This window comes from Aspergillus pseudotamarii (genome assembly GCF_009193445.1).
Source record: "Aspergillus pseudotamarii strain CBS 117625 unplaced genomic scaffold BDV38scaffold_15, whole genome shotgun sequence".
Classification (NCBI taxonomy): domain Eukaryota; kingdom Fungi; phylum Ascomycota; class Eurotiomycetes; order Eurotiales; family Aspergillaceae; genus Aspergillus; species Aspergillus pseudotamarii.
The window spans coordinates 460,209-488,142 of NW_022475029.1; the positions used below are offsets into that span (position 1 = coordinate 460,209).

The window sequence follows — 27,934 nt, forward strand, 5'->3', positions numbered from 1 at the left end:
CTGAGTTCGAGAAGAGTCGTATACATATATATATATATATATATCCACACTAGTTGCTATGAACAAAACTGAATATTTATAGTTATCTTGCAATCAATTCCAGGTTTATCTTAACTACTACTTCGTCTTTCCTCTTGTACTTTGGTTGACACTTACACGCTGCACACTGCTTCAACTGCTGGGAGTAAGCAAACCTGGCCAACAAAAAAAACAGATGTAGGAGGGAATACCACCGGTAGCTCTGTATTTAGCAGTTGATATATTCACAAGCAGAGGAAAATATTACATAAGACAAAGCGGCGTACGTAAAATGTTCTTTAGTAGCAAGCTGCATTTTTGACGCTACGCAAGCCTGTATGTACCCCCTAAGACTTAGATATCGATAGTTACAATGACATGACATCTGAAGAGGGTGAAGCAGAAAAGTAAATACATTATACGATACTAAACTATACACACCCTGCCTATCATCCCTATATAACCTTTCCAAATAAGCAGGCATATCCCAGCAAATGGAATAGGCCAAGGATCAAGCCATGATCCACAGTACCACGACGCGAGTACCCATCAAGACTCATCTAAAGGATAGCGGCACCAAGAATGAGCCCGGCAGCAGCATAGAGACCCGGGGTCAAGTGAGAAGCTGCACCAGTATGAAGGGGAGGAGAGGTGGGCGACACAGCCGGCGTAGATGATGAGGGAGACACCGCACTCGAGCTAGGAGGAATGACGCTTCGGGAGGATGAGGCGCTCGAGCTAGGTGTAGGGGTGGAAGAAGGGGTCACGACCTCGCTGGACGTCAAGGTGTGAGTGGAGGTGCTTGTGGACGTCAACGTATTGGTCAGAGTGCTGGTAATGGAGATAGTCGATCCGGGGCGAGTGGAAACGCCTCCTGGACCGGTACAGATCTTTCCATTGGGGCAGCAACCCAGTCCGTCGCAATAGGAACCCAAGGGGCAGCCACCGAGGTTATTGGGGCAGCAAGTATAGGAGAGCGGGATGCAGCCATTCCCACACTCTTTTTCACCTTGGTAGGAGCAAGGGAGCTCGACTACTTGACGGGCAACCAGGGCTGGTGTACGGTCTGCCGCGAGGGCCGTGGTTGCCAAGAGGGCAGCTATGGTGAGGAACTTATGCATGCTGTTGAGCGATTGGAAACGACTGGTGGTTCTGAAAGTGGAAATTGTAGCTTCAGCGAGTGACGAGGTTTGTAAAGATAGAAAAGCAGCAACGCCGACTGAAGTAAGGAGAGAGGAGACACCGGCTTATATGTGTATCATGGCTCACTGGGAAAGTGTGCGATACGATGCGCTGTATAGCCTGGGTCATGTCCATGATCAGCAAATACGAGGTAATTAAACACCCCCGCCATTCACACTTGTCTTCATTGCAGGGGCTAATTTCGGGTGGACAACGTACTGGACTCGGCAGGGCATAGGAAGTCTGTATACTTCCCTCACCAGAGGTCTAAACTGGAGCTAATGCACTGAATACGAAGTTGCCGTCTTGGAAGCACGCAGGCGCCTCACTTGATTGGCGTGGTACGCATGAGTGCCCTGATATTCCGGCAGTTTACTTACTGTCTTAAGGGTCAATGTGCGATGATCTTTTTGTGTTATGTCTCCCTAAATTTAGTTGAGTTTCTTACGAACTGGCCCACTGTACATATATGTACGTAGATGGATGCAACCAAGCCATATAACGTTTATCATGCTAAATAAATCTCCCTGAAAGGTAGTTTTACAAACATCCATTCGGTCATGTTAACTTTGGCATATAAGAACTGAGACTTATGAGATGGATATCTACATTTCCGCTTGAGACTGACAAAAGCTCAAGTTGGGATCACCTACGGATCAATTCAAGAATACCTAAAGTGATAAATAGAGACGAGGCCAGTTTTAGGTCTAGACCATGGACTAAAACTCTAAAAGTTACTCGGCGTTATTTCAATCCTCGTTTTTATGGGAGAAATATAACGCTTGAAATGACCTCTATCTCCTTCGCAGAGTTCCCCCGCCCACTTATCAAACATTGAAAAACCGAATAATAAATACCATAACTGGCAATCGTTGGGGACATTTGATTCGGTGCGTTGACCGGCTTGCAAAGAACGGGGCCCTAGGTCAGCTTGGTTTGAACTGAAACGGATCATCCTATAGCAGTCCTCCTGCGTCGGTGGTGGCATATGTCCTTTAACTAGGATTGAGAGGAGGACTTATGTTGAATAGATGGTACTTCTATGTTAAGAAAGATGCTGAAACATACGGAGTATGTACTATTGTTCTCTGACTAAGACACGCACAAGACACCGTTTGTTTTCGAGGGCTTCAATGCCCTCGATAAATAGTACCAAGGTAGGCTACGAAATCTCGCCTTGTTGTCTTGAATCTAAGAATTAAGTTTACCATGTATCCATAAGCAACTTGATCTAATTATTGCAGTCATGCTTCGGGCATATACAAGCATGCCTCTCCCCTAGCTATATCACCATATCGGATGATGAGCCTAATGTCATAGCATTGCCAAAGTTTCGATGACAAGGCGAAGCGTCGTTCTATGCTTCCCGGCACTGTCATACGAATCCTGGCGGACAGGGCTCGGGAATATGGAGATTGGATATACTCCTTTCCAATCCAAGTTGCTCAGCCCTACCAACCTCGTCACTAGTAAAAAATACAGAAACTGGCTTAAATTAAAAAATCTACATTAGGGAATTAGTTACTGGTATTTGAATGGGCTCAAGTGCCCTCGAATCAGTAGCTTTGTGGGTATAACAGTTTTCTCAATTCGTCTTGATATAAAATTGGTATGAATTATACACTCCCTCAGATGAACATTAACACTAGAATGAGTTATGTCTTAGTAAAGAGAATCGGCTGGATGGAACTAACGATTAGCAATCTCAAAGGGTATGTTTGGATAGCAACCCACCTCGGTAACGGTTGGCGTCCCCAGCGATTCGAAGACATGGAGGAGCTTTGGATGTACTTGTTTGAAAGACCCATCAGCGGGTTTATTGCAGACAGCGATAACAAGGGTTGAAGTTGGACAGGTTCCTGCTTTTCAGGCTTCCATGTGGTGGGCGGCAATACTGGTACTTAAGAGACCCCATGTTTGTTTTGATCTCTATCCAGCGACAAAAGCCTGCATATAACCAGTGAAAGAACCTTGGATTAATATAGCCGCCGGCATGTCTCTAAGCCATACTCCGGATTTCTCGGTGGAATCGTTGATCCTATCATGTACATGCTCTAAGCGCTGAGAATGATATTAATAGGTATAGCACATCCGGCGCTTCAATACAAATAGCAAACGTGCTCTGCATCTCCATATGTTACCACAGCCTTTTGGTTTGTAAATGCCACCATTATTTTTCTTTCTTTCTTTTTTCATAGTTGTTTTTCATTCTCAAATGTATACCTCAACTCAGGCACGACGACTGCCGAGCGAACATCGCAGCGAAGCCACCCGCGCGAACAGCACACTACGATCAGTCTCGCCATCGCCATCAGATAGGACTTTAGCAGACAGAAGTCAATCATACTATCATCCACCAGCATCATCAGACAACAAGACAAATACCAAGTCACCGAAGTCTTTGTCTAGCAAGGTTAACGATTATTGGGTCTTAGAGATAGCCTCATGTTGTGGTAGCGCTGGTGCTTTGATGGGAATCATTGTATTCTTGAATGCGTATAATGGCAAGCCTTCTCCAGACTGGCCATACGGAATGACAGTCAATTCAATACTGTCCTGGCTTGTGCAAATATTTACCGCACTTCTGTTGGAACCTATCGCTGCCTGCCTCAGCCAAGCTCGCTGGAATAACTTGAGCAGTGCTGGCTGTCATCTTTCAGATATCAGTTTATATGATTTTGCCAGTAGAGGTGCCTTTGGCTGCATATCACTGATCTGGCATTCCAAATTTAGGTTTGTCATTGCTGCTTATGGTAATAAGGCCATCAATGCCTTCTAACGATTCATATCAATTTAGGACTTCGGCTTGCATGGGCGCGCTTGTTACTATACTGGCAATAGGTACAGGTCCTTTTGTTCAGCAGATGGTGGCCGTCGAAAATCGCCTTGCTCTGAGTGATGAGCCTGCCACTGTACCCCGTTCCCTAGGAATCATTGAGTACCTTGGTAGATCTCCGAGCCTTCCACAAGAGATTCTTGCCGCATTATATGGTGCCATTCTTGGAGGCGCGACAAATAGCAACGGTAACCTGACTCATTTATTGATTGCTCCTGATTGCCCGACCGGAGAATGCGAGATTACTCCTTTCAGGTCTTTGGCTGCTTGTTCGACCTGCACTGATTTAACGGACTCAATCAGCACAAGCTGTATGGACGACTGGTGCCAAGCCAACCGCACTTTCTGCCAGCATTCGCTCCCTGATGGCTTGACGCTCAACGTGAGTGAATACAATGGCCGCTATGGGAACGTGGCAAGCAAAATGTCCTCGCGTATAGGGTACTACAACGCGTCTATAATTGCGAATTTCACCTCAATTTCTGTTGGCCCGGGAACCGACTTAACAAAGGCGACCGCCCAACATTGTCTTGTATACTGGTGTGTCAAAACGTATACAGTGGGCATGCGTAACAACAAGCCATGGGAGAAAGTGGTCGATACCTGGGATGACCTTGCGATTCCCATGTCATTTGGACAAAATTTTACGTTTCATGTCCCTTCCCAAGGTAATTTGACAAGCTCCAAAATTTGGGTTGGCATCCCCACTATTAAGGCATGGATGTACTCAAAACTAAATATAAACCACTCTCTACATTGTAATACAATTGAGACTCCATACGACGAGTTTAGGTACCCCATGATTCGCTACGGTATACCGAAATTCTGTGAGAAGCTCGCCTTAGGAATCACAACTGGGGTACGTCTCTATAATAACACCCCTGCAAGTGGCACAGCATGGAAGATGGAAACCCAAATACATGTCCGATGGGCATGGGTTACTCTCCCAGCTTTGTTGGTCGTTTCAACAGCAGTATTTCTTGGCATGACTGCACTTCGGACAAAAAGTGGTGGGTTTGATGTCTGGAAGTCGTCGCCTACGCCTCTGGTTTGTGCCACACTGGACCAACGGGCCCAGGAATTGGTATATTCAGCAGGAGATCCTACGGGAATGGAGCATTCCACTGGCCGGATAAGGGTGAAACTTCACAAGGAAGGGCTTTATGGTGGTGGCAGGTGGCAACTAGGAATGATATGATTACTACATGTGTATCATAGTCTACTCATCGTTCCCTTGTCTTGTTCAATTGAGATGCGCGATGTTACCATGGTCTGCGTGTGATGTAATTTGCAGCGGCATAAGTAGGCAACGAACGTTCCCCATACGTAGTAATAAACATCCATCCTAAAGTTCGATGCTTAGAATCATCACGCTGTCTGTAGGATGACGTGGTTCTTCTGAAGCTTGGTTGGCTTCCTTGCTTTCAAGACTAATCATCAAGCAATCTAATGAAGTCTGCCATATATTCCCCACTGTACATCATGATCATGCAAGTGACTGTATAATGTAGAATAGCTTTTTTTTTCTCTGTCTAGTCGAATCTTGACTTGGTGATTTGATAGCCATTGGGTTTGGTTGGACGATCTACAAGCGTAGTAAATCGTCGTCAAGTGTATTCTATACTAGATAGTATGCAACGTTATTACCCTATAAATTGAGCATAGTCCATGGTTTTTGCTTACATATCGACGAATCAGGAAGTATCTGTAAGATCGACAGGCGCCATTTGCTAAGGAATTCTCAAGAGTAAAAGGACCCAGGAGTAACAGTGAATTACTGATATTATACGTAGAGAGTTTTATATTAGAAACATATACATAGTAATCATTGGTAGGAGTGCTTCTCAGATCTTAGGGAGGCAACTTGAAAATCACTATAGCATCCATAGAAATTGAAAGTTAGGCTCAAACTAATATAACCCAGTTGGATGTATCTTTATAGTGTATAATCCATCGCAAATGATGATGCTTAATGTGCTTGATGACGGTTCTCGAATCACCCATGTTCTCTTGGTGAGATCGAGACCTTATATGTCTTACACCTCTCCTAGTAACTGAATCACAGAACCTGGGGGCTTGGAGATGAAAATATTGCCAGAGAATTATAATCATCACTGCTTTACGCCTAAGAAGAGAGCCCGAATAATCGCCGTTATGCTCTATGGAGCTAGCGGGGCTTATCATGTCGTTGTTTGTAAGACAAAAGCATACCCAATTACTGGCTTCATGTCTGAGACCATTTGTGAGTATCTAGGAATGAATTTTGAGCGTTATTAGGTGTCTCTGATTTGATTGTTATTCTGGTAAGTGATGGCTCTGGGCTATGTTTTCCACGTTTTCGGGCTCAGTCGATCCGACAAGTTTTCAGACCATCTACATCGCATGCCATCCGCCTTTTGCGCAGCTACAATCTTTATGACACCTAGAAAAATCGTACGCTACTTGGGTTGACTGCACAATGAACATAGTGGGTTCCGTAAAGCCTAACATGGCAATCAAAAGCTGATTGAGTTAAGTATTTAGATAAGTTACGGCTCGGTCCATCAAGCGAATGATGTGAAAAATGAAAATAATGATTAATAGGTTTAACAAAATGCGTCTAGCACATATAGATACGCCCTACGACTGGTGAGATGTCCTTTGATACCCTGAAAACATCTAATGACGCCGCGAATAATGTCCCAATCCGGTACTACGAACAGGACATGGTGCAAGACCTGCCATCCCTTCAGGAATCAGCTTTTGCAACGCTTTATCATGCGCCCTTCGCTTGAATGTAACAGTAACTACGAGACAGAACTCGGAGAAGGCCAACTGAAAATACAGTACACTGCACTTGCCTTCCCGCCAGCCTTCACCAGAGTCTCCCGATAGATGTCAAGTAACCTCCAGTGGACTAAAGCCTAGTATAATGATATCCCTGGGTATTAGGATCTTGGTTACCTTTTCCGGAAATATTTTAAGGCACTTATCGAGCTTCCACTTCTGCCATCCGGGGAATATCCTTGTTGACAAGGTAGCTTTGGCTTCTCAGGACACTGTGTGAAGATCCAATCACCTTACCGTATAGGAAATATAGGGTGCCCGATAGGCCTTGGGTGGTATGGGCTCGTTACCGCATCGAGCTTTTGGGTTGATTTCTATTGTCTCTTACATTAGATAGAAATTTGAAATCGCAGCAAACCTTGGTATGGACGAGTGAATTATTCCTGACGACAGATATCGATGCTCGCCAATTCTTCCGAAATGGTTTTGTAGGTAGTCTACGACTTACGTACAAGAGCTTCATCGCTGTTCTCTTGTACTCTGAGAAGTTCTCGCACTGCGGTTTGGCTCTATCTAAGCCTCAGCAAGCCCCTTTACCAGTTAGTAAAGCCGGTGTTGGCAAAGTAACACTCCTTTTTGTGTTGATCTACCCCCTTAATGCTCAAATATTTGGAGATGGAAGACTTAGGCTTCTGTTTCCTTCGTGGCAATATCTAGCGCATTGCGTAAGCTTTCCATTGCCTTCTCCGCCTGTAGTCCGGACTAGCCATATTGTTTCATTTACCCCGTACACTGACTAGAATGTGACTATAGTTTATCGCACTTTCATTTGCACGATATCCGTTGCCGATCATATATGTATATAGTAAGTCTACCAACCCACGTCTTGTAGCTCGGGCAACCATTAGTCGAAAGCTACTCTGTACACAGCAGATATATCAGTAGCAGTGTTATTACTAATTTTGTGCAATACTACTAGTTTGATACATGCTTTTCTCTCATGTGTTCAACCGGCCATTTGTTATGATGATGGAAGTTGAGTTCTGGAATATGTTAGCGAACTTGGTAGTTAAGTAGTATTTATACTACCATGAAAGGCAGACAATATTAAATGCATCTCCCCATTCCTATTACCGCGAAAGGATTTTTCAAGTCCAATCGAGTCTTGATGGAACAAGTTTCAAAAGGCGTTTGAAAGTATACCATAATATGGGATTCTTGACGATATTGCTGTGGCCTAGGGTTTTACTATAAAGAAAGCGCAGGTTGATCTGAGATGCACCTTTGCTAAGTGTATCCAATTCGTACTAGTATCTATCAAGAGACAATTAGTATAGGAGATGTTTAGAGTCTGGAAATCATATAGACAACATTGTTTAAGTGACGTCACCTTTGTTTACCCCGCTTTTGCGCAGTGTAAACGTATTCATTTTCTTCCAGACGCTTTTGATATCCATCCAACGCCCTTACAGCAGCCTCTCATGATGCCGATCACTCACATTGTTCTCTTCCAGTTCAAGGCGGGCACTAGCCCTGAAATTATTAGAGATGTACGTTAATAGTTCCCCTTTTTAGGTCTGACAGGCCTAAGAGGCCATGGCTGTATGCATATCAGGACAGTGATGTAGATACTGACTGCGACTCCGGTTAGGTTTGCAGTCGGATGTTGGCCCTAAAAGATAACTGCCTTCACCCTTCGTCCCAGAAACCATATATCAGGGCTTCATCTGGTGGCATAGATAATTCTCCTGAAGGCATCCAGGTATGCTACCCATGTATATTCTACAAGTTGCCTACATAGATACACAGGTCCAAGTCACTCGCTGATTTCCTCGGCGAGGATAGCATGGCATGACACATGGCTTTGTTGTTGAGTTTGCGAGTGCTGCAGACCGAAACTACTATTTCAAGGAGGATCCTGTTCATCGAGAATTTACCAGGAGCCTTGGTGGAGTTGTCGAGAAGGCGCAAGTCATTGACTTCGCCCCAGGGGTTTTTTTAAAATAAAGCAACTGAAGCGGAGGATTGCTTGAATTGCTCGACTTGGCATCCGACCTTATGGATATACACTACCATGTAGTTTTAGACTATCATATTGTCAACTTTACTGATTGAGAACTGAAGTTAATGAAAGCTCTTTGGTTTTTTGTGCTTAGTACATATCTACCTGCCTGGCAACTAGCTACCCGTAGTATTAGGGCCGTTCCGTCGTGATATTGATTATAGAGAAATAAAAATCTTAAAATGATACACATACAACAGGAGGGATTCGCTGGTGGTCACCCACCCAACTACTAACCTCCCGGCGTGTGGCTTAAGTACGGCTGAGCGGACGGGAAGCCCTGTTCTCCACACCCTATGGTCGTATGTATTAGATATCTTCAGCAATAGGCATTGAGTACTTAAAAAGAATTACTATCGAAAAGCTAGGATGCTCCACGTTTTGCTTCTCCTCTGCTGTTGTTCATACCGCGTAGCCTGCACAGCGTCCGATTTGGGACACATGATTTGGTGGGGTCACTGAATTAATCTGTCACGATCTCCAGGAATCTCATCGCATTTCGAGGTTATCCGACAGTGTTATCCTGACGCGTCGCACTACACACTCGACATTTGACCCTGTCGTCATTGACAATACCAGGTACCAGGACAAGGGATGGACCATTCATAAGCACAATGAGTCGCTTTCTCACGCCATCCAAGGTTGCCTTGCTGTGTCTGATCTCCATTTACACGGAAGGGGTCATTCCCAATTCCTCTGCTGTCCATGTTCTCTCGTTCTTGGTCGCGTCTTTAAGTCCCCTGGACGCTGACTCAGGCTCCTCCAAAGACTGGAAGGCACAATACTCAGCATCCATAACTGACCTCGAAGGAGCTTTGTCTACGCATTCATCTTCAATCCCTGGACGCTCAATTTGGGACTTGTTCCTCAAAAGAGTTTGGTCTATTGATTCATGTGATGCACTGGAAGTATTCTTCTCTAATGTGTTAGATCTGTTGGTCAAATCTCGGGAGGAGCAGATCCGCGATAGGGATAACGGCCTGGCCCCGGAGCTGGGATGTATGCGCCTCTCCCGGTGCTCTCCGCTGGGTGCATTTGTGAGGCGAGCACAGCTGGAGTTTACAAGACTACAGTTCCATGACTCGATCAAGCTCTGGAAGGGCTTTGTCAAGTATCGCCTCCCCACATACCACGCTTGGGCAAGACGGAACCCGTTTGGTGAACAGGCCATGGTTGATATGAATTTACTCGAGCTTGGTTTGGACACTGATAGTCAACTTGCTCAAGTGGCGTATGGTAATATTGAGGACGACTTGGAGGAGGATAACCATGTCAGTACGAAAGACGTAGAGCGTTTGCTGGAATTTCAAATTGGCGAGTTGCAGAGTATGCGAGTCCTCCTTGTCAATGATAGCCGGCACTAACGATTCCAGGAATGGGAGGAAGAGTGCCAGATGGCATGAAGGCATCCCTGGAACGTTTTGTTACATCTGGAGTGACACTGCCCAATTTAATACACTACTTAAGGTGAGAACTATTTCATGCTTAACGGTCATGAATACTAATTCCCTAGATTCTTGGACGCTTGGAGGGCCGGTGATTACCCATCATCCTTTGACAACCTCCACCGTTACTTCGATTATACGATGCACAGTAGAGACCGGAGCTCATATCAGTACGCGTTGCTAAATCTTGCTATCCTTCAAGCAGACTTTGGTTGTTATGGAGAAGCTGTATCCGCCATGCAAGAGGCAGTCTCGATTGCCCGAGAATCTCACGATATGAACTGCTTGAACTTTTGCATGAGCTGGCTATACCACTTTGGCAAAGCATTCCCAGAGCAGATGAAGGACGTTCAAAACACGGGCATGCTTGGAAATGAGAAAGAAGGACTGGCATTCCTCAAGGCGAAAGCAAAGGAGACAGAAATGTGGAGTCTCTTGAGTACAACGCTACTGAGTGAAGCTAAACTCGAACTGCAAAATGTATGCCCTTTCTCTTTCCTATCTCTGTTAACTCCTCTGACAAGTCTTAGGGTGACAGTCTTGCCTCTTCCATTGAAAACATAATCCGGGCATCGCACCTCAATGTAGCAAAGAACCTTATAAATTCAACCGGGCCACAGTTACTATTACAGACCGCACTTTATTCTAGGATCGGTATTTCTGCTTCTGAGTTGAATGTATACTTCTTGCTAATGGTCAGCAGGTATCGCACACCTGGCATGGTTGAGCAGTGAAACTTTCCAGGAGTGTTACACAAGTAAAGCGCCGTTTGAAGACTATCTGAAGAGTAGCTTCCGTAGCTCACAGTTGGTAGGTTAGATATCACCTACATTCGTGACTGTCGTTGACCATCCAAAGCTTGCACAACAAGGCCGTTTCAAAGAGGCCTTGGTTCGTATGAATCGCATAGGGCCTGACAAACTACGCTCCCTGAAAGCAAACCAATACTGGACATTCTTCTCTGGAGTTTTGCAGCTGAAACGACAAATATATCGGTATGTTGCTCGATTTGAAGATTGTACTTCGCACCCTAACATCCCTCAGCAATGATAAAACGGCAACAGAGTATCTCCTCTCGCAACTCCAAGCAATACAACTGCCGGATAATGACATAGCAGCTCTGTTGGGTTTTCTCCACGTTGAGTACTTAATCCGACAGGGCAACTACACCCGCGCATTGGAGATTGTCGAACGCACAGCCCAAACTATCCACCGAGACAACTTCGACATCCACTGCCAAGTCAAGCTCTTATGTCTTAAGGCTTGTATACTCGAGAAGACCTCCCAGCCCCAGCGGGGGTTCTCTCTGGCAATGAGAGCAGCCAACATTGCCTACCGATCGAGACTTCTCCCTGGCCTTTGGGAAGCCATTTGCGTTCTGTCAGGAGTCCTTCTCAGCCTGAGGGAATTTGAGGCGGTCGTGGCAATGGTGGAGAGTATAATGCCTCAAATACTTGAATCCAGCGACTCTGCCCTGGCAGCCCGCGCATACTCTCTTCTAGTGGATGCAAATATGGGCATTGCGGGAAAGGTCCGGAGCCAGGGAGCGGGACAAAACGTAGAGTACATGAACCGGGCCTTGGAATACCTAGATTGCGCTTACGACCAATACGAAAAGATTGGGGATATCAAAGGGCAGTGCGAGATGATGGCAAAAAAGGCTACAGTGATGCACTTGACCGGTGATTTGGTCCTTGCGAATGACTATGCAGCAAAGTACCTGGATTTGCAGCGGCTCGGTAGTACTGAAAGGTGATGAGGTCCTAGTTCGGAGGGCTTAAGTTTACTTTCCAGGCGACCTGAAAAGCCAAATGATACACATCTTCGATTTCTAACAAGAAAGACTAAGTCAACACCTGCACTATGGTAAAACTCTTCATTTGTCAACAGATCCCACCACTCCCCGTTCAATCATCTGCTCACTGCAGTAAATATACACTTCTTTCCTCGCTATAGGTTCCGAGAACCGCCGATTGAAGGCTGTAACGCCGTCCGTCAAAGGTTTAGGTAGCCTTATCCTTGTTGTGGTAGTTGACGCTGTCGTTCCAGCTATTTACTTGTTAGCGCATGTTCATAGACATAGTTTTACCTGCAACGATAAAGTTCATCAAGAATTTGATACTCGATGTTGTTCGCTACGGTAAAAAGTGGATGAGAGGCATTCGAAACTTACAAGATGGTCTATATGGGGAAATATGAGTTAGCAGATTGATTTGGATGAAACGGAAGGAGCTTACCTTGTCACCATCTCCCCAGGGGAAGTTCTTCACACGGATATTCTGGTATGGGTATTCCACACGCTCCTCAAGGGGAGGCATGTGCTCCCAGTGCTCCCAGTGCTCTTCCCAGAGGTTGTAAGCATTGAGGGAGCCAAGGATGAGGCAAGGAATAACGGCACTAGTATGGTTAGTATACATTGGTCTGCAACCCGATAAGGACTTAAACGATCCGGCAATACGCACTAGATGGAGAGCTTGCGCCAGAGATCTAGAGACGCATTGTGTCAGTATCATGCAAATTCTCCCCACAGATATTCAGTCAAGCTTAATAGCGAGCCAATTGGGTGTACGCACCACTGGTAGAAGCAGCGTGGTGCTTGACAGCCGCTCTCTCACGGTTGAATTCGTTGTCGACCATCCAGGGAAGCTTGGAGTCAGTGCTGTTGAACCGGCGCTGAATGGTGGAGCGAACCGGAGCGGAACGCTGCTGCTGCGCAGAGCGCTGAGCCAGACGAAGAATGTTGCGTTGAGGGAACATGGTGGTTGCGGCCTGACAGGTCGAAGGTGGAACGTCGTCTGCGTTTGAACAGACGGTGGGATTATACGGACGTCGGGCCTTCCGGTTGACGAGGTTTAGCGGCCCCGTGATTCGCTGTCGTTGTTAGTCAGCACCGCGTGATGTCACCCCAGGATTGATCACGTGTCACTCGGGTATGATGCCGAATATATCCCATACTAGTACTGGACGTCGTACATGTTAGTGCGACACAGTCCTTGCCTTGTCTCCATGCTTCAATTGGACTCCTATTGATGGTGCTTACTGTTCTCGCTTCCTCCTGGAGTACACGTTGATTATGTTGATTCTAGACGACAACGGTCAGAATGGGGTTTCGCATTACTACGTGGAACGGTAAGCTTAACCTAAGTATGAAAGAGCGCTATGTTCAAGAGACTGATTATCTTGAACAGTCAATGGAATCCGGTATCATTTAGTATTCCCCTTATACATACTACCTGACTCCGTACTGAGTCTTCCGTAGAAATCCGTTTGCCTATGAGCCATGGAGAGGCAAGCGGACCTTCGAGGTATACATCCCCCGCATGTAATGACTCAGATGCGTAGGCTGAGATGCAAAAGGCCATGTTTGAGATCTTAGAGGCCGATATTGTTGTTTTTCAGGAAACGAAAATTCAGCGAAAAGATCTTCGAGATGACATGGTCCTGGTGCCTGGATGGGACTGCCACTTCAGTCTACCTAGATTCAAAAAGGGTCCGTCCCTCTCAGGTCACACACAGCCACTTACTGAATTCTTATACTCTGCAGGTTATTCTGGCGTGGCTATATACACCCGTAATGCGACATGTGCCCCAGTCCGCGCGGAAGAGGGCCTTACTGGTGTACTTTGCCCGCCAAATTCGTCGGTCCCATTCAGAGATCTTCCTCATGACCAGCAGATTGGTGGTTACCCAACCATAGAGCAACTATCAATGCTCGAGTTGGATGCAGCTACACTAGATTCAGAAGGCCGTTGTGTCATCCTCGAATTTCCAGCATTTGTTCTGCTTGGGTTATATTGTCCTGCTAATCGAGATGAAAGCCGTGACAATTTTCGCCAAGGTTTTCTTGACCTAATGGATGCCCGAATCCGAAATCTCGTCGCCATGGGGAAACGAGTTTTCGTTACTGGCGACCTCAATATCTCAAGAGGTGAAATCGATGCAGCACATGTGTCCGAGGCCATTCGTAAAGGCACCACAACAGAAGATGATTTTATATCCGCACCAGCCCGGCGCTTGTTCAATCAACTGTTGTATAGTGGAAAGGTTATCGGGGAGCGAGATGAAGGGAGGGAGCAGCCTGCTCTCTTTGATATTTGCAGGTCCTTCCATCCGAATCGCAGGGGCATGTATACTTGTTGGGAGCAGAAGATCAACGCGCGGCCTGGCAACTATGGCTCAAGAATAGACTATGTCTTGTGCAGCTTGAATATGCAAGATTGGCTCTGTGATTCAGATATACAGGAGGGGCTCATGGTAAGTTGTCGTTGTAGACTGCTGGGAATGCCAGGGCTGACCAAGGCACAGGGGTCGGATCACTGTCCGGTATATGCCATGTTCAAAAGCTCCGTGTGTTTAAACGGACAACAGGTTAACATGCTTGATATCATGAATCCACCCGGGATGTTCAACAATGGTGTACGGCGACAGGAGTACACGACAAAACTTCTCTTGCCTACATCAGGACGCTTAATACCAGAGTTCGACAAGCGAAGAAGTATCAAGGATATGTTTTCGCGAAAACCAAATAATTTCTCGCAGAAACCACCCACCACTTCAGCGTCAACCACATGTGCATCAACCCGGGAGCAAGTGTATGGAATTGATGCGGTAGAGAATTCTTCTCTTGGAGCTAGCAAACCCTCGCCCCCTATCGCCGACAGCAGCCCTACATGTAAAGGCACCGTACGTAAACGGTCCGGGAAAAGCGACCTCCCAACCTCAGTCAAGCGTTCGAGATCTTTTACTTCTCAGACTGCAGCAACCTCCGTTACTGCACAGAGAACTCTGAAGGGGTTCTTTAAGCCAAAAGGTGCTGTTAGTAGTCAAATAAGTGAAACAGAAACTCCGGATACGCCTGTGCAAGCTACTGAGTGTTCATCCGGGCCCCTTCCGGTGTCTTCGACTATATCGCGGCCTGGGGAACAGAAGGATCAACAAAGCATCCGCAGCGTTCCAGCTGCTTCAACGAGCAACGTCAACTCATCTAGACCAGCGGCATCATCTGCAAGCCAAGATAGCGAAACAGTCATTGACCCTATTGTCAGCAAGGAAGACTGGTCGAAACTTTTTGCAAAGAAACCAGTGCCAATGTGTGAAGGGCACCAAGAACCGTGTATTAGTTTGTCAACAAAAAAGCCCGGCATTAACTGTGGTCGGTCCTTTTGGATCTGCCCACGACCCTTGGGGCCCAGTGGGAATAAAGAAAAGGGAACGCAGTGGCGATGTGCAACTTTTATCTGGGCTAGTGACTGGAATCCCTGATATGGAGCCCGTTGAGTTTACATGGAGTATAATCATTTTCGGGAGATGATACCCCTTTGTACCATTGCTTATACAATACCCACTGGCATAGTTTCACTATAAGAAAGAATTGACTGCTTCCAACAACTGTGCAGTCAAGTATAATGCTATCTGGTCACGTTCCTGTTACTAGCTAATAAAAACGGGTTCATAATATGCACAAACAAAGATATTCCACTGACTCCGGACGAAGGAGACCTAAGTGGTTCAGGCTTCTAAATTGGTGAGGAGCAGTGTAGCTTGATGTATGGTGCAGGGCTGAGTAGCTCATTGTTTCTTCATAATCTGGTATATTTTATTCCCGGCTTGAGGGATCTAGGATCAGTTCGGTCGTGTTCTATTTTCATATCATCTTACTACAGAGCCAGCTTACCAACCGCTGGCCGCTCGCATAAACAGCATAATCAATTGGTGTCACATAAATTAGGGGGGGAAAGACAGAATAGTTTTGGAATACACTAGCTCAATGGGAGGTAGGATTTGGATATGAGGGGTTGCAATAGGCAATGAAGAATACGCAAGTATATGGTTAAATTAACCGAACCTGCATAAAGAAAAGCAAAGAACGAGGTAGTCGAAGATTAAGAATGTCAAATGAAAAGAATGGATAAAAGGAAATACTCACAGCCTGAGCAAAAATAAAAAGGGATTTTGCGGCGATATCCAGCAACGCGATCATAGAAACCGAGTGACCCTACCTTAGGTTGCTGGTGAAATTAGTTCCCTGAAATTGGAGCTACTCCAGTCTTCCAATGTCGTGGATGCACTCACGGGAGCATAAATCTGAAGGTGCTTTAGTCAACCTTGAGATCTAAATCGCCAAAGAAGTGATTAAAGTATAGCAACGTAACAAAGCCAAGTAATATGATTGTGTACCCATCAACCCAAACGTCTATCATCCTTATTCTAAGGTACACCGGTACAGTGGTGGCATTTGACGCATATTTCGCGGCCATAAGAATCTCAGTCGCTTGCTCGGGTTAGAGCACTGGCTTTCTGGATATTGAAGCTTAGTTATGGATAACTATGAGTTTTTGGATGGGTGTTCAAATGACTAGCTGCATATCTGTTTTGAAATCCTAAAACCAGCCTGCAGAGCCACACTTTGATCTCTCCAGACAAGGTCTTTGGATGTTTTCCCAAAACTGTTGCTGATGTCATTTTTGTGTTGAATTTCGGAGAACACAAGCGAAAACCTCCAGTGATTTTTGTAGGGCATTAGAGTATGTGCTATGTGTAATATTCTGTATGTACTGCATGCAAAGTAGCATTTATGGCCTATGAATGTACAATAAGATTAGAATATTTAGGCTTGAGTTATATATCGTCTGCTTGCTTGTATACAGTATTTTGGCATCAAATTATCTAGTCCGGAGAATCAATTCAAGTAGTAGCGCTTCCAAAGTAGACAATTGTTCTATCCGCTTGGTTTGGGCAGGCTTCTTAAAGTGGCAAAAGTCAACACAAGCCATTAGTGAGTGAATGTACCATCGAGGTCTCAGTTAACTGAGCCGTAAGGTATTTCTTTGTTTGCCCAGCCCCCAAACTCTCTAAGCCTGCCTTTGTTGAAGACTAACACAGAGTATTTCTTGTCTTTCACCCTATTCCTCTTCTCCTCTTTCTATTCTTCAGTTCTATACCATCAAAATTTCGAAAGCCCGAGCCCCTTCTTCTACGTCCAGATTCTCCTCCATTATTTTACACCGTTCCCAGTTGATAAGGTACCACTTCATTGTCTGAATTCGATTTCAAGCTTTCAGGGTTTCCGCCAGGATGGAAGCCACGATGTCTCCCCTCCAGCGTGCGTTCAACGCATTTTTGATGACCATGCCACCCGAGCAGTTGGAGGAGCTGCTCAAGTACCTCCAGGACGCGAAAGCTCAGGGAAATCCTCAATCTTCATATCCGAACGAAAATCTTCAATCGTGCTTAGAGTTCAAGGCCGACAAAAATCATGGATCTACCACCCCTGCGAGTGCTAACTCACGGTCCTCAACTTCGCGGGGGAAACGTGCCTCGGATGCGAAACGAAGGCCGCTCAATAGTTTCATTGCCTTTAGGAGTGAGTGTCCTTGTATCGTAATCGGGCAGACTCCACATTCTAACAAATACTAGGCTATTACTCCGTCATGTTCCCTGACCTCACTCAGAAGGCAAAGTCGGGCATTCTTCGCTTCCTGTGGCAGAACGACCCATTCAAAGCCAAATGGGCAATCCTTGCCAAAGCCTACTCCATCATTCGCGATGACCACGATAGCGATGTTTCTCTGGAATCTTTTCTTGGTTTGAATGCGCAATTCATTGGTATAATTGGATCAAGTCGTTATCTCGAAGTTATGGGCTGGCAACTGGATGTCGACGATCAGCAACAATATACTATAGCTAGGGTTAAAGCGACGACTGCAAATGAAGCTGATATTTCGACAAACTATTCTGTTAATGATATAGTTAAACATTGCTACACCTGTGGCTATGTTTCCGAGAAAAATCGGAAGAGCAAGGCAAGCAATAGCAACAATGCCCCGGTTATGGCTTTTGCTGCCCAGCCGACTTTGGTTGTCCACAAGAACGACAGCATTCGGATCTCTGGCAACCATACTATTGTAACCGATGTTTACAAGACAAATCCGGCTATGGAATTATCTTCACCGGAGCAAACTGAAGATACATTTTCGCCAAACACTAGTGACTTGAGCACAATTGCTGATGAAACTCCGCTCGATGCAATGGAAGTAGCTGGCATCTGCAACCGTACTCTACGTTTCCCGGAATCAAGTATGGTGAATGGTGTTGATTTTGATAACATCCAGTTCCCAGGCTGGGATGAGGAGAACGCAATGTTCACTTACGATGCTGCACTACATACGCCACTGATGCCCTATGATCCGCTGCACTACGATCCACTAGAAGCCTATGACTTCTCTAGATTCGTTGATATTTGAGTCACGAATAATTCAAGCCAACTGCTCTTGCCTTCTTTCCTCGCATTTCCTGCATCGAGGCTAAATATCCACCAACGCAACCCGAATCCGACAAAGCCATCTGATCCTCTAGCGTAAATATTCAAAATTTGTTTTTAGCCTCTACATTGATGGCACTTACAATCAGCCAAAGCTGTCCAAGGAACCGATGCTACCGAAGGTGGATGGGGTATTTGTTGCAGCGGCGAAGAAAGCCGCGATACGACAAGCACTCGACGCATCCTCCGGTCTCTTCATTCATGGGCGAGGCTTTCTTCTGCTTCCCCATAGGTCTTTGTTCATTTTCTTTCTCGTTCCCGGTTCGTACATATCCGGTCCACGTATGACATGATTGATATCCTCGCATGATCTTGATTTGATACCAGACACGACTTTCCTTGACTGCTCCGTCTTTTTCTGCATTGAACGTATTTCTTGTATTTTACTCCTTCGCGAATTGTATTTCACCACTGCTTTGTATTTTTTTCTTCTTCTTTTATTTTGTGTTTCTACTTTTGTTTCTTTATTTTCCGTTGTCCACTACGTTCTAGCGAACGTCTGGGGAAACGAATACCGGAATTGTTCATTCAGGGGTTAATTAGGGTTTCAACCAACAAACGCCGTTGACCGGCTGACTTGGTGCTCGTTACGGATCGGGCCAATTGCATGTATTTAGATCACTAGGTCACTAAACCACATATATGTATGTACACTCCATAAACAAAACAAAACAAAACAAAAAAATTCCCCATTGCAGGTCATCTAGTCTAGACTGCAGACACCAAGATCTGGTCGGTTCGGGGATCGAATCGGAAGGCACGGACAGATGGTGCAACACAAAGAAATAAAGAATCAACTTAAGGTTTTCCACTAGGCCGTGGGCGGAGCCTGCAGCCGAACCGTCGGGTGGATGTCATTTGTTGTTTGCTCATCCTCTTGGACTTTTGTTCCATGGGGAGACAACGGAAACAAAGAAATCGAATCGGTTGTTTTGAACCCGGATCAATTTGCTAAGAGGACACTGATAGTGAACGTCGTATGGTCCTCGAATGAAACCATGTCAGTCAGCCATGAACTGGTGTTCCTTGGATGTCATCCCGTGGCGGCGTTGTCATTCTTTCTTGTTGGGGTCCATGGGGAAGACGGAGAGGAGAGGCGTCTGTGCGGGTCGTGTGGGCGATGAATGAATTTTAGTCCGGTACGCTTTATCCTTCAAGGGAAGGTGTCTGGCGGGGAAAGGAAACTTAAGTGGATTGCTTCTACTGGTATATATCCAAACAGACATAAGAAAAATGCCTACAACGAAGGAGATGGGTAAAGAATATAAAAAGATTTAGACAAAGGGAGACAAGGGAGTACGGAACAGTGCAACCCTGTGCCTCTCAACAAAGGATAAGCTTCGTCTGCGACACTTGAATCTGTGTAGCCTCCGCTTGACATCTTTGTCCAACGCGGGGCAAACCCCTCGGATACGCTGTAGTTTAGTCCTCCTGGTACGAGATCTTGCGCATCTCTCCCAAACGTTGCCGCGCCTGAGCGAGGCTATTCTCCAGTTGGAGAATCTCAACCTGTAATCAACCCCTGTCAGCATCCACACCGATCCGTGGAGGGTAGAGAATCTGTCTCGGGGGAGTAGAGAGAAGGGGGGCCAAGCAAGACGTACCTGTTGCTCCATTTCGCGCACCTTGAATTCGTGCGAGCTAAGTTTGGCGTAGTCAACCTTCTCCGAGTCATCCTGGTTCCGCTCGGCAATGATTTCCTGTACCTGACGGACCAGAGCCCGACATGCCGCGCCCACTGCTTTACTAGCTGCCTCTAGGCGATCTTGGGTTTTACTCATGAACGACGCTTTTACGCGACTGGCCGCCACCAATTGTGCCGTACTGGCGGCTACGTCGTTACTGGCCACGATCAGCTGTTCCGGAGAGTTACGACCAGAAATGACCCCGTCGGCCGTCTCGATAAGAGTGTTGGTGGAGGTAGCAACAGCCTTAGCGGCGGAGATTAGCCCCTCTGTCCAACGATTATTCTTCTTGTAGAACGCCGTTCTCGATGAGCTACCCCGGCCTTCGCGAACAATCTCCTGCTGGGACTCGGTGGCGGCCTTGATCAGTTCCGCAATTGCATTAGTCACTGCGATGGCTGCCTCCACAATCACATCGTTGATACGTAACTCGTATGTCGAGAAGCCATCACGGGGCTTTTTCTTGAGCTTGGCCAATCGGGCGGCGGCAGCATCGATAGCGTCGGCTGCCTTGGTCAGTTCCTGATCCACGAGGTCGCCCAGGTCGCCGTTAGTACTGATCTTAGTACTCTTGGGCGCAAAGGTCTCGACCAGTTTCGATAGTGACTGCAGGTCCCTCTGTACCTCTAGATTGTTGTTAATAACCACATCGGTCTTGTGATCAGCCTCCAAACCCTCAAGCCGGAAAGACTGGAGTCCACGGAAGAACCGCACTGTGGCCTGTGCGGACTTGCGGGCAGCAGTGGTCAACTGGTCTGCGCTCTTGTCGTCGTTGGCGAACCGTGTCAATCCTTTTGTGTTACTAAGGACATCGGCAACCGAGCCGGAGAAGATAGAAACCGTCCGAATAATCTCAGCATGGGTACTATTCGGGCCGTCGGCGATAAAGTTGTTGAACGCTGTAGAGAACTCGGTGGCGGATGCAGAGGCCTTCTCTATCTGAGATAGCACATATGGTGGGGACGCATTCTGGTTACCAGCCTGCATACTGGAGTCGAGCTCATACAGGGCATCATCCACCCGCTGCACACCAGTTTGGAGCACAGAGTCGATGATGTCGTTGATCTTGGCAACGGTGCTGTGCAAGACGGTGTCAATCTGCGAATCCAGCGCATTGTCGACATCACCTTGATTCTGGTAGCAGTTAGCTCGCATGCTCCTGGCCCCGCTATTAGCCGATTCAAGTACACACCATTTTCAGTTCCTCCAGTTCCATAAGAGCCTGTTCCATTCCAGACTTGTAGACCTCGATCTCTTCATCCTTCTCACGGAGCACGGCATCATGGTCACCCTGGCGGTCTGCATTCCGAGAAGAGACGTCTTCGAGAGCACGGTTCTTGTTCTGGCTGCAGTCAATGCCTGGTATTCTGTTTCTTATCCTGCGAGAAGACTTACTCTGAGGGCTTCTTCCAAGTCGGCCATCTCCCGGTTGTATTTAGACAGCAGGGTAGAGATCTCGGTACCTTTCTGACGTTCGGCATTTTCCGCCCGCTCGATTGCAAGGCGCAGCTCTCTCTTGACCTTCTCCAGCTCTTCCTTGTTATTTCCAGTCAAGCGATCCCGGTCGTGTAGGGCACGGTCCCTCTCCCGGATCATGTCTGCTAGCTCCAAGTTCTTCGTTTTGAGTTCTCTTTCAAGCTTCTCACGCCGTTCAATCGCCTCCTGTGCCGACGCCGCCTTTAACTTTAGGCTCTTAGTTGTCTGCAAGAGGTCTAAGTGCTCCTGTCGGAGCTGGGAGTAGAGCTTAGCCAGCGCCTCATACTTGGACCGCCACGTGTTGACTTGCTCCTGGAGAGATCGAATCTGCTCATCTTTCGAGGCACTTTGCATATTCAAGTTCGAGGTCAGTTGGTTCATCTGCTCTTCTAGGTCTTTCACACGACGATCGTATTGCTGCAGCATAAGTTGGTCGCGCTCATACTGGGCTCGCGCGTTCAAGTTCTCTTGCTCGAGCTCGGCCAGCCGACCCTGAGTCTGTGTCTGGTACTGGTCACGTAGAAGTTGCTCCTGTGCAAGCCGCTGTTGCTCCGCCTGAAGACGTTGCTGTTCCTCAAAATCGTGTTGGGCTTGCTGTTGTGCGAGAATCTGCTGCCGCTGCTGCTCCTCCCATTGCTGCTGCAGGCGACGCTGTTCCGCTTCAAATTCCTCTTGCTGGCGCTTGGCTTCTGTAGTCCAAAAGTCGTTAATGGGCTCTGGATCAGCGGGTGCCGCCTTTGGCGGCGGAGTGGGCTCCTGCTCGACTTCTTTCGTCGGTCGTCTTGGTAAAGCGGGGCGTTCATCATCGTCGGCAAGCAGGTTGGGCGGATTTTGAGGCAGCTTAGGAATAGTGATAAGGCTAGTCAGATAGCGCAAGTTCGAGCACTCGTAATAGAACCGAACAAGTCGATAGTGTTGAGCGTCATAACGACCACGGAGGGGTTCCAGGGCCTCAGCGTCACCCGTGGCTATGACAAGGTCAGCTTACCCAGACAGCAAGAGGGAAGGTAACGCGTACTCGTATGCATGGCTCTCAGCATGCTGGTGATAAATTTATAAATGCCGTAGCTCTCCTGCACCAACGGCACTAGTGCAGAAATCCGACACTCGTTATTTGTCCCTGACTGGAAATGCGAGAAGATCAATTTCTGGAACGCATCTATCTGGTCTTGCAAAGTCATGAGGTCCGAGATAGTCTCATAACTACATTATTGTCAGCAAGAGAAGAAGTGACAGCCATTAGGCGTGCTTACCCTTCATTCGGATCATTGATCGTCTTCAGACTGATATACTCTTCATATTCAAACAGACCTGCCAAGTACTTAGTCATGAACCGGGTGATTCAAACTTCGCTCCGCCAATTACCGTTAAATTCGGGATGATTTCGGTGAAATGCCAACTTGGACTCGAGGAAGAAAACATATTCGCGGATAAGAGGACCATAGCCTATGCCACCTATCAACATCAACGAATTCGAGTGCGCCGTACAGCCTGCAAGCTTTTTGCGTACCGCGAATGCCATCACCTCCTACACCGCGCATCAGACTGTCTATCCAATTGGCGTGCTGCTGCGCCTCCCGAACTACGATGGGATGTCCCTCTTGCAGAACCTTATGTATCGTGATCAGGGCTTTGAACGTCTGTACCTCATCGGCAAGGACCGGTTGACTGGATGCATCGAGAGCGGTCAGTTGTAATATCAAGCATAAAGTAGTGCCTGCGCAACATACACTTTCATGCCAGCCCAGAAGGCGGCAGAGGACTTGTGGTCCCATGTATACACAATGCAGCTCCGGACATGTTTCCCTGGTGTAACGGATCAGTTGAGGTAATACGACGGCAACAGGGTACGGATAGAACTGAATAAAAGCAGGACGATAAGGGAGGGTAATGCATACGTTTCGGAGCGGTTTCCTCTATTATAGCGCTAGGGTCAGTCACAGGAACCAGGTACCAGGGTGAGAGAGACACTTTGGGCATGACTTACCGATGCTGGTAGCTTTGCGAATGTTAATCGCCAAATCTGCCTCCGTGCTAGAGATTCCGAATAGTTAGTTATCTTATAGCTGCACGTCCCGTTGCTAAGCGTCCTAAAACACCTACCGACTCATTGTGACGGGCTTCAGACCTGTTGATTGTCAGGGGATCAGGGGAGCAGACAACAACTATGTGCGGCGGGACCGGTGGGCCCGAGTCCGAACAGCGCAATGCGATTATGCTCTGGGGGGCAAAACCTGCGCTGGCCGACAATGAAGCGCGATTGAAAAGTCAATAGAATTACAAAGGAAAAGGGGGGTGAATGATAAGAACACGGAGTGTCGAGGAGGAGTTAAAAGGCATCTGTCGAGGAGCATAAATGACGTTTGGCAGGAAAGCTGACGCCTGCAGTTCATCGCGTGTCTTGGCGCCGCTTCGTCACCTCCTGAGTTCCCTCCCCCTCTGATTGGGCACATATATATATATATATATATACTTGTAGTCTCCTCTTACGTTCTCCCTTTTGGCCACTACAGGATTTACTCTGATGCCTAAAATACTACTGTAGGCAACAACCCCCCTCTTTTTTTTTTTTTTAAAAAAAAGGGGGAAAAAAAAACCAAGGGAGGGGGAAACAAAATAGAGGTGGAAGACACAGTCATATATTCACCCGTACGTCCATACCGAGGCCTAACAGTCTAAGTTGACACCGCATTATGATGAATTAAAAGTTGAACATCGCTCCTTGAACACCATCTGATGACGCCGATCAGATCATATAACTGGCCGGAGGGTATACATAGGACAAACGGCCATGTCGTAATACAAACAAAAAGAGGAAGCGAAGGAAAAAGAGCATAGGACCCACATTGGCAAGTTGAGCGAGGAAATCGATCACCATACGCTGAAACCGTCCGCAGCGACACCGAGCTCTGCTCAGTAGGCGCGACAGCATCCGGTTGTAATCAACATCGCCCGTCACGGAATAATGCCGTCGGTTGCTGATAAGATTGCCATGCCGTGTTTGTCAGCCTCGGCGTCCTCGACCAGGGAGAATTGGTCGTGTTCATTTGCTTTCCCCCAAATATCATTAGACCTTCTCGTCGCCATACTGGACGTGGGTGAGTTCCGCTGTGTACTGGGCCCGGGCAAAGCATTGTCGGGGGCAACATCGACGACCGGGCTATTAGGGCCTGAGTCGTAGGGGGCCTCGACAACCAGCAACTCGTCAGGATGATTCTCCGAATCTCCTGAGTTGAAGATAGGCTTTCTTCTAGGTAAAGGTGGCTTTGAGACACGCCTCTTGCCATCCCCTTTGGGCTGCTGCTCAGGAGATGCATTATGCGGGACAGGTTTTCGTTTGGTTACAGGAACAGAGTTCCTCTTGAAAGTAAATGACTCAGGGCGTGGCAATGGGGTGCCTGGGGGCGGAAGAGGATGCCCTCGGCCTATCGGCTCCTCTGGTGTACCTGCAGGCCGGGACGATTCGTGGGTAGCGTTCTGTTCCCCCTTTCCAAACATATTCCAACCCCATCTCTTCGCAACAGAAGTCGCTGTGCCCAATGACAGAGAAACTTGAGACTTTTCTGCGGCAGTGGAAGAAGTCACTGTGCGTGCCAGAGTCTCGAGTGTACTTCGTCTGGGTTTGTTGCCACCCGGTGAGGCGGTGGCACTGGCAGCCATACTTCGAAGAGATGAACTACTCGTTTTATGAACAGCAGAAGGGTGAACAGAAGACTCGGTGCTAAATTCCCCCACACTCTCAATAGATTCCACTATAGATGGATCCCGGCTTTGAGACACATTGTCTTGTGGCATATTACTGTCGGTAGACGGCGAGCCACTCGGTGATCTGTTCGGTGACCCGGGAGGAGAGCGGTTTGATATTTCAATCATGGCACTAGCAGCACTGCTCTTTTCTGTGTCTTTGCTGTCATACACGACTTTGTCGATCTTTGCATTATCTGCTGTAAGCACAGGATCAGCAGCGTTGGAGAACGTCTGGGATCGGATGGCACGTGGTGGTGAGCTGCCGAATTTCTCAATAGCGGTATATGAGGCACTTGAGTTATTCCTTTCAAGGTCTCCTTTGGAGCCCTTGCGGGATTTTGTCGTGATAGGTATAGACTCAGAAATCACAGGCGCGCTCATTGTACGTTCATCTTTCGTTTTAAGCATATCAACGAAATCTCCCTTCTCTGCTCCTGTTGTCTGAGGCTGAGCGCCGCTCTCGTCTGGTATGTCGACCTTCGTGTCCGGTGTCGGGATATCTCGTTGCCAGATTCCTCCACGAAAACGCTGCGTGGCGGTGTCTAAGAAGGGGATATCATCCCAAAATGGCTGAACAATGCTTTCTGCGACAACCTCTCTTATCCGACTTTCAATGGTGCGTAGAATAATACCGTATGTGATTTGTTTTGAACTGACGATGGGCTGAATCTCCATGTCCATGCTTGGCATCGTTTCGAAGGAGATCCAGGCTCGATTGCTCGGAGGAGGCTTGAACCGTATCAACAGGTGACCATGAAGTTTCTTCAGCACCACGGCAAGAACAATGTCTACTTCCCTGGCCTTGAAACGAGGCCCAAGGTCAATGCGCACTGTGGCCGAGATCTCCACTCGGAAGTTGCCAGTATACTGAACGTCTGTCTCTACACAGCAATTCCCGTCAACAGTTAGATCTTTGAGCCTTGGATTGATGATAAATGGCGCCCCTTCGCCCATATCAATCCTTTGTAGGCCAATTTTACTGATGAAGTTCGGCTTATTAACCCGAGAGATTTTCTTGGTGATTTTTTTTCGGACAAACTCCTCCATCTCCGGCGTTCTATACATGGCAAGAAACACCCGCCCAAGGACCGCATTGATCCACCGCGTCTGTAGTTGCTCTTCAGATGAATGCAATCGTTGAACAAGGGTGACGATATGCTTAACATCGAAAGGCTGATGCTTGGGAGGGGCGTCCGGGGAGTTCCACATCCTGGATTGGTTTTGGAGCATAGCGAAATAGAAGTCTTCCTTTTCGGACAGATTTTCCGAGAAAAGAAAGAATGGAGGCGTTGGTCCCCCTAAATCTGCAAGAGATTCCAGTCGTCGCGAAAGACAGATAGCATTTCTCTTAAGCCACAGCTCGCCTTCCTGGATCTCCCCTTCACCACCACAGATGTTTACATCATGGTGCGCAAGGGAAATAACATATCGCACCTCGACCTGGTTGGCATCATCATAAAGCATCAAATGACCATGCCTATAGCCCGTGCAATGATGATCAGTATCCGTAAAGAACCTATACGCATGGAAAGGAATAATTACCGAAGAACAATGTAAAATACATTGCGCGCCCTCTTGCCGCTTTTTCCATTATTTTTAGTTGGCTCAATCGTTGGCGTCTGCTTCCGGTCAAACAGACTTCTATACATTGTCTGGTAGACGCTTGGGCTCTCCGCGGCGATCACCTCGCCCGCCGGCGTGGTTCTCTCGGGTGGTTTCCCATTGACTCCACCAGGCACATATTCGCGACATACGGCAAAGTAGCCCGCCGCAACATCCGACTCGTGCGTACGATGGAACTTCTCTGCTAGCTCATCTGTGCCGGATTTTAGGCTATATTGGTCGTCACCAGGACGCCGCAGAGGATCTTTGGCCCGTTCGCATCTTTGCTCGACTGGCGGAGGTGACGGAAGGGTCAAATAAGCATGCAGAAGAATTAACGACAGGACCAGTGGGATAAAAGTCAGTCCGCCGAGGAAGTATACAAAGAGGAAGCTGCCGAGGGAACCCATTAGGAGCCGGTCAATCAAAATAGCAACATCGAAAGGTCCATCATGAGGATATGACGGAAACGGAGAAGCTGTGGAGGCACCGAACCAGACCAAGCCTTGACCAGTAGCACTGGTAGAAAGCGATAGGGTGAAGGGAGAGGGAGAAGGAGAGAGAGAGAGACAAGAGGGAGATGCTGTAGGAGAAAGGACACGATATGAAGAAAAGATAGGAAAAGAGCGTGAGAGGACAGTACCTCTCGTATGGAAATCAACCAATACCATCCCCTTACCTCACCACATTACAGTTACAAGGTGGCCGATCCTATGACGGAGTGCGGGTGGATCCCTGGAACAAAGTTGCCCCCGCCGAGGTCGTTTGTGCCGCTCCACTTGCATACAACTGTTC

The 27,934-nt window shown here is 47.3% G+C and overlaps 9 protein-coding genes across 9 annotated transcripts; 5 read left to right on the forward strand and 4 right to left on the reverse strand.

Moving 5' to 3' along the window:
* Positions 1-534: 534 nt before the first annotated feature.
* Positions 535-1,321, reverse strand: BDV38DRAFT_242026 (uncharacterized protein). Its single transcript, XM_032054071.1, has one exon. It carries the CDS (start codon positions 1,137-1,139, stop codon positions 579-581), a length of 561 nt encoding a protein of 186 aa, XP_031915718.1. The 5' UTR covers positions 1,140-1,321; the 3' UTR covers positions 535-578.
* A 2,036-nt stretch (positions 1,322-3,357) lies between these two features.
* Positions 3,358-5,683, forward strand: BDV38DRAFT_242027 (DUF3176 domain-containing protein). Its single transcript, XM_032054072.1, has 2 exons — positions 3,358-3,933; positions 3,998-5,683. The coding sequence occupies exons 1-2, from the start codon at positions 3,362-3,364 to the stop codon at positions 5,232-5,234; spliced, it is 1,809 nt and encodes a 602-aa protein (XP_031915719.1). The 5' UTR covers positions 3,358-3,361; the 3' UTR covers positions 5,235-5,683.
* A 2,556-nt stretch (positions 5,684-8,239) lies between these two features.
* BDV38DRAFT_46489 (Dabb family protein) lies at positions 8,240-8,862 on the forward strand. The gene is made up of 3 exons (XM_032063397.1): positions 8,240-8,352; positions 8,454-8,564; positions 8,648-8,862. Exons 1-3 carry the CDS (start codon positions 8,284-8,286, stop codon positions 8,807-8,809), a joined length of 342 nt encoding a protein of 113 aa, XP_031915720.1. The 5' UTR covers positions 8,240-8,283; the 3' UTR covers positions 8,810-8,862.
* A 616-nt stretch (positions 8,863-9,478) lies between these two features.
* On the forward strand, positions 9,479-12,065 carry BDV38DRAFT_269804 (putative anaphase-promoting complex subunit Apc5; the record flags this gene model as incomplete). Its single annotated transcript, XM_032057035.1, has 7 exons — positions 9,479-10,190; positions 10,238-10,331; positions 10,378-10,789; positions 10,840-10,963; positions 11,013-11,119; positions 11,168-11,304; positions 11,354-12,065. 7 exons carry the CDS (start codon positions 9,479-9,481, stop codon positions 12,063-12,065), a joined length of 2,298 nt encoding a protein of 765 aa, XP_031915721.1.
* On the reverse strand, positions 11,963-13,250 carry BDV38DRAFT_242036 (cytochrome c oxidase subunit VIa). The gene is made up of 5 exons (XM_032054073.1): positions 12,883-13,250; positions 12,772-12,796; positions 12,547-12,706; positions 12,483-12,490; positions 11,963-12,358 (listed from the first exon to the last, which is right to left on the reverse strand). The coding sequence occupies exons 1-5, from the start codon at positions 13,064-13,066 to the stop codon at positions 12,313-12,315; spliced, it is 423 nt and encodes a 140-aa protein (XP_031915722.1). The 5' UTR covers positions 13,067-13,250; the 3' UTR covers positions 11,963-12,312.
* A 56-nt stretch (positions 13,251-13,306) lies between these two features.
* Positions 13,307-15,712, forward strand: BDV38DRAFT_46606 (DNA-(apurinic or apyrimidinic site) lyase APN2). Its single transcript, XM_032063399.1, has 4 exons — positions 13,307-13,438; positions 13,498-13,799; positions 13,854-14,563; positions 14,615-15,712. Exons 2-4 carry the CDS (start codon positions 13,658-13,660, stop codon positions 15,569-15,571), a joined length of 1,809 nt encoding a protein of 602 aa, XP_031915723.1. The 5' UTR covers positions 13,307-13,438; positions 13,498-13,657; the 3' UTR covers positions 15,572-15,712.
* A 1,422-nt stretch (positions 15,713-17,134) lies between these two features.
* BDV38DRAFT_46690 (mating-type protein MAT alpha 1-domain-containing protein) lies at positions 17,135-18,647 on the forward strand. Its single transcript, XM_032063400.1, has 2 exons — positions 17,135-17,672; positions 17,726-18,647. Exons 1-2 carry the CDS (start codon positions 17,384-17,386, stop codon positions 18,550-18,552), a joined length of 1,116 nt encoding a protein of 371 aa, XP_031915724.1. The 5' UTR covers positions 17,135-17,383; the 3' UTR covers positions 18,553-18,647.
* A 661-nt stretch (positions 18,648-19,308) lies between these two features.
* BDV38DRAFT_242045 (putative cytoskeleton assembly control protein Sla2) lies at positions 19,309-24,202 on the reverse strand. Its single transcript, XM_032054074.1, has 12 exons — positions 23,894-24,202; positions 23,778-23,824; positions 23,689-23,706; positions 23,521-23,596; positions 23,301-23,458; positions 23,156-23,236; positions 23,044-23,101; positions 22,809-22,993; positions 21,710-22,758; positions 21,507-21,656; positions 20,234-21,448; positions 19,309-20,138 (listed from the first exon to the last, which is right to left on the reverse strand). The coding sequence occupies exons 1-12, from the start codon at positions 23,899-23,901 to the stop codon at positions 20,052-20,054; spliced, it is 3,132 nt and encodes a 1,043-aa protein (XP_031915725.1). The 5' UTR covers positions 23,902-24,202; the 3' UTR covers positions 19,309-20,051.
* Positions 24,203-24,306: 104 nt separating this feature from the next.
* On the reverse strand, positions 24,307-26,745 carry BDV38DRAFT_242052 (uncharacterized protein; the record flags this gene model as incomplete). The annotated part of the gene is made up of 2 exons (XM_032054075.1): positions 24,307-26,516; positions 26,573-26,745. Coding segments are annotated over 2 exons (1,944 nt in total), but the record flags the coding sequence as incomplete, so codon positions are not given.
* Between the last annotated feature and the right edge of the window lie 1,189 nt (positions 26,746-27,934).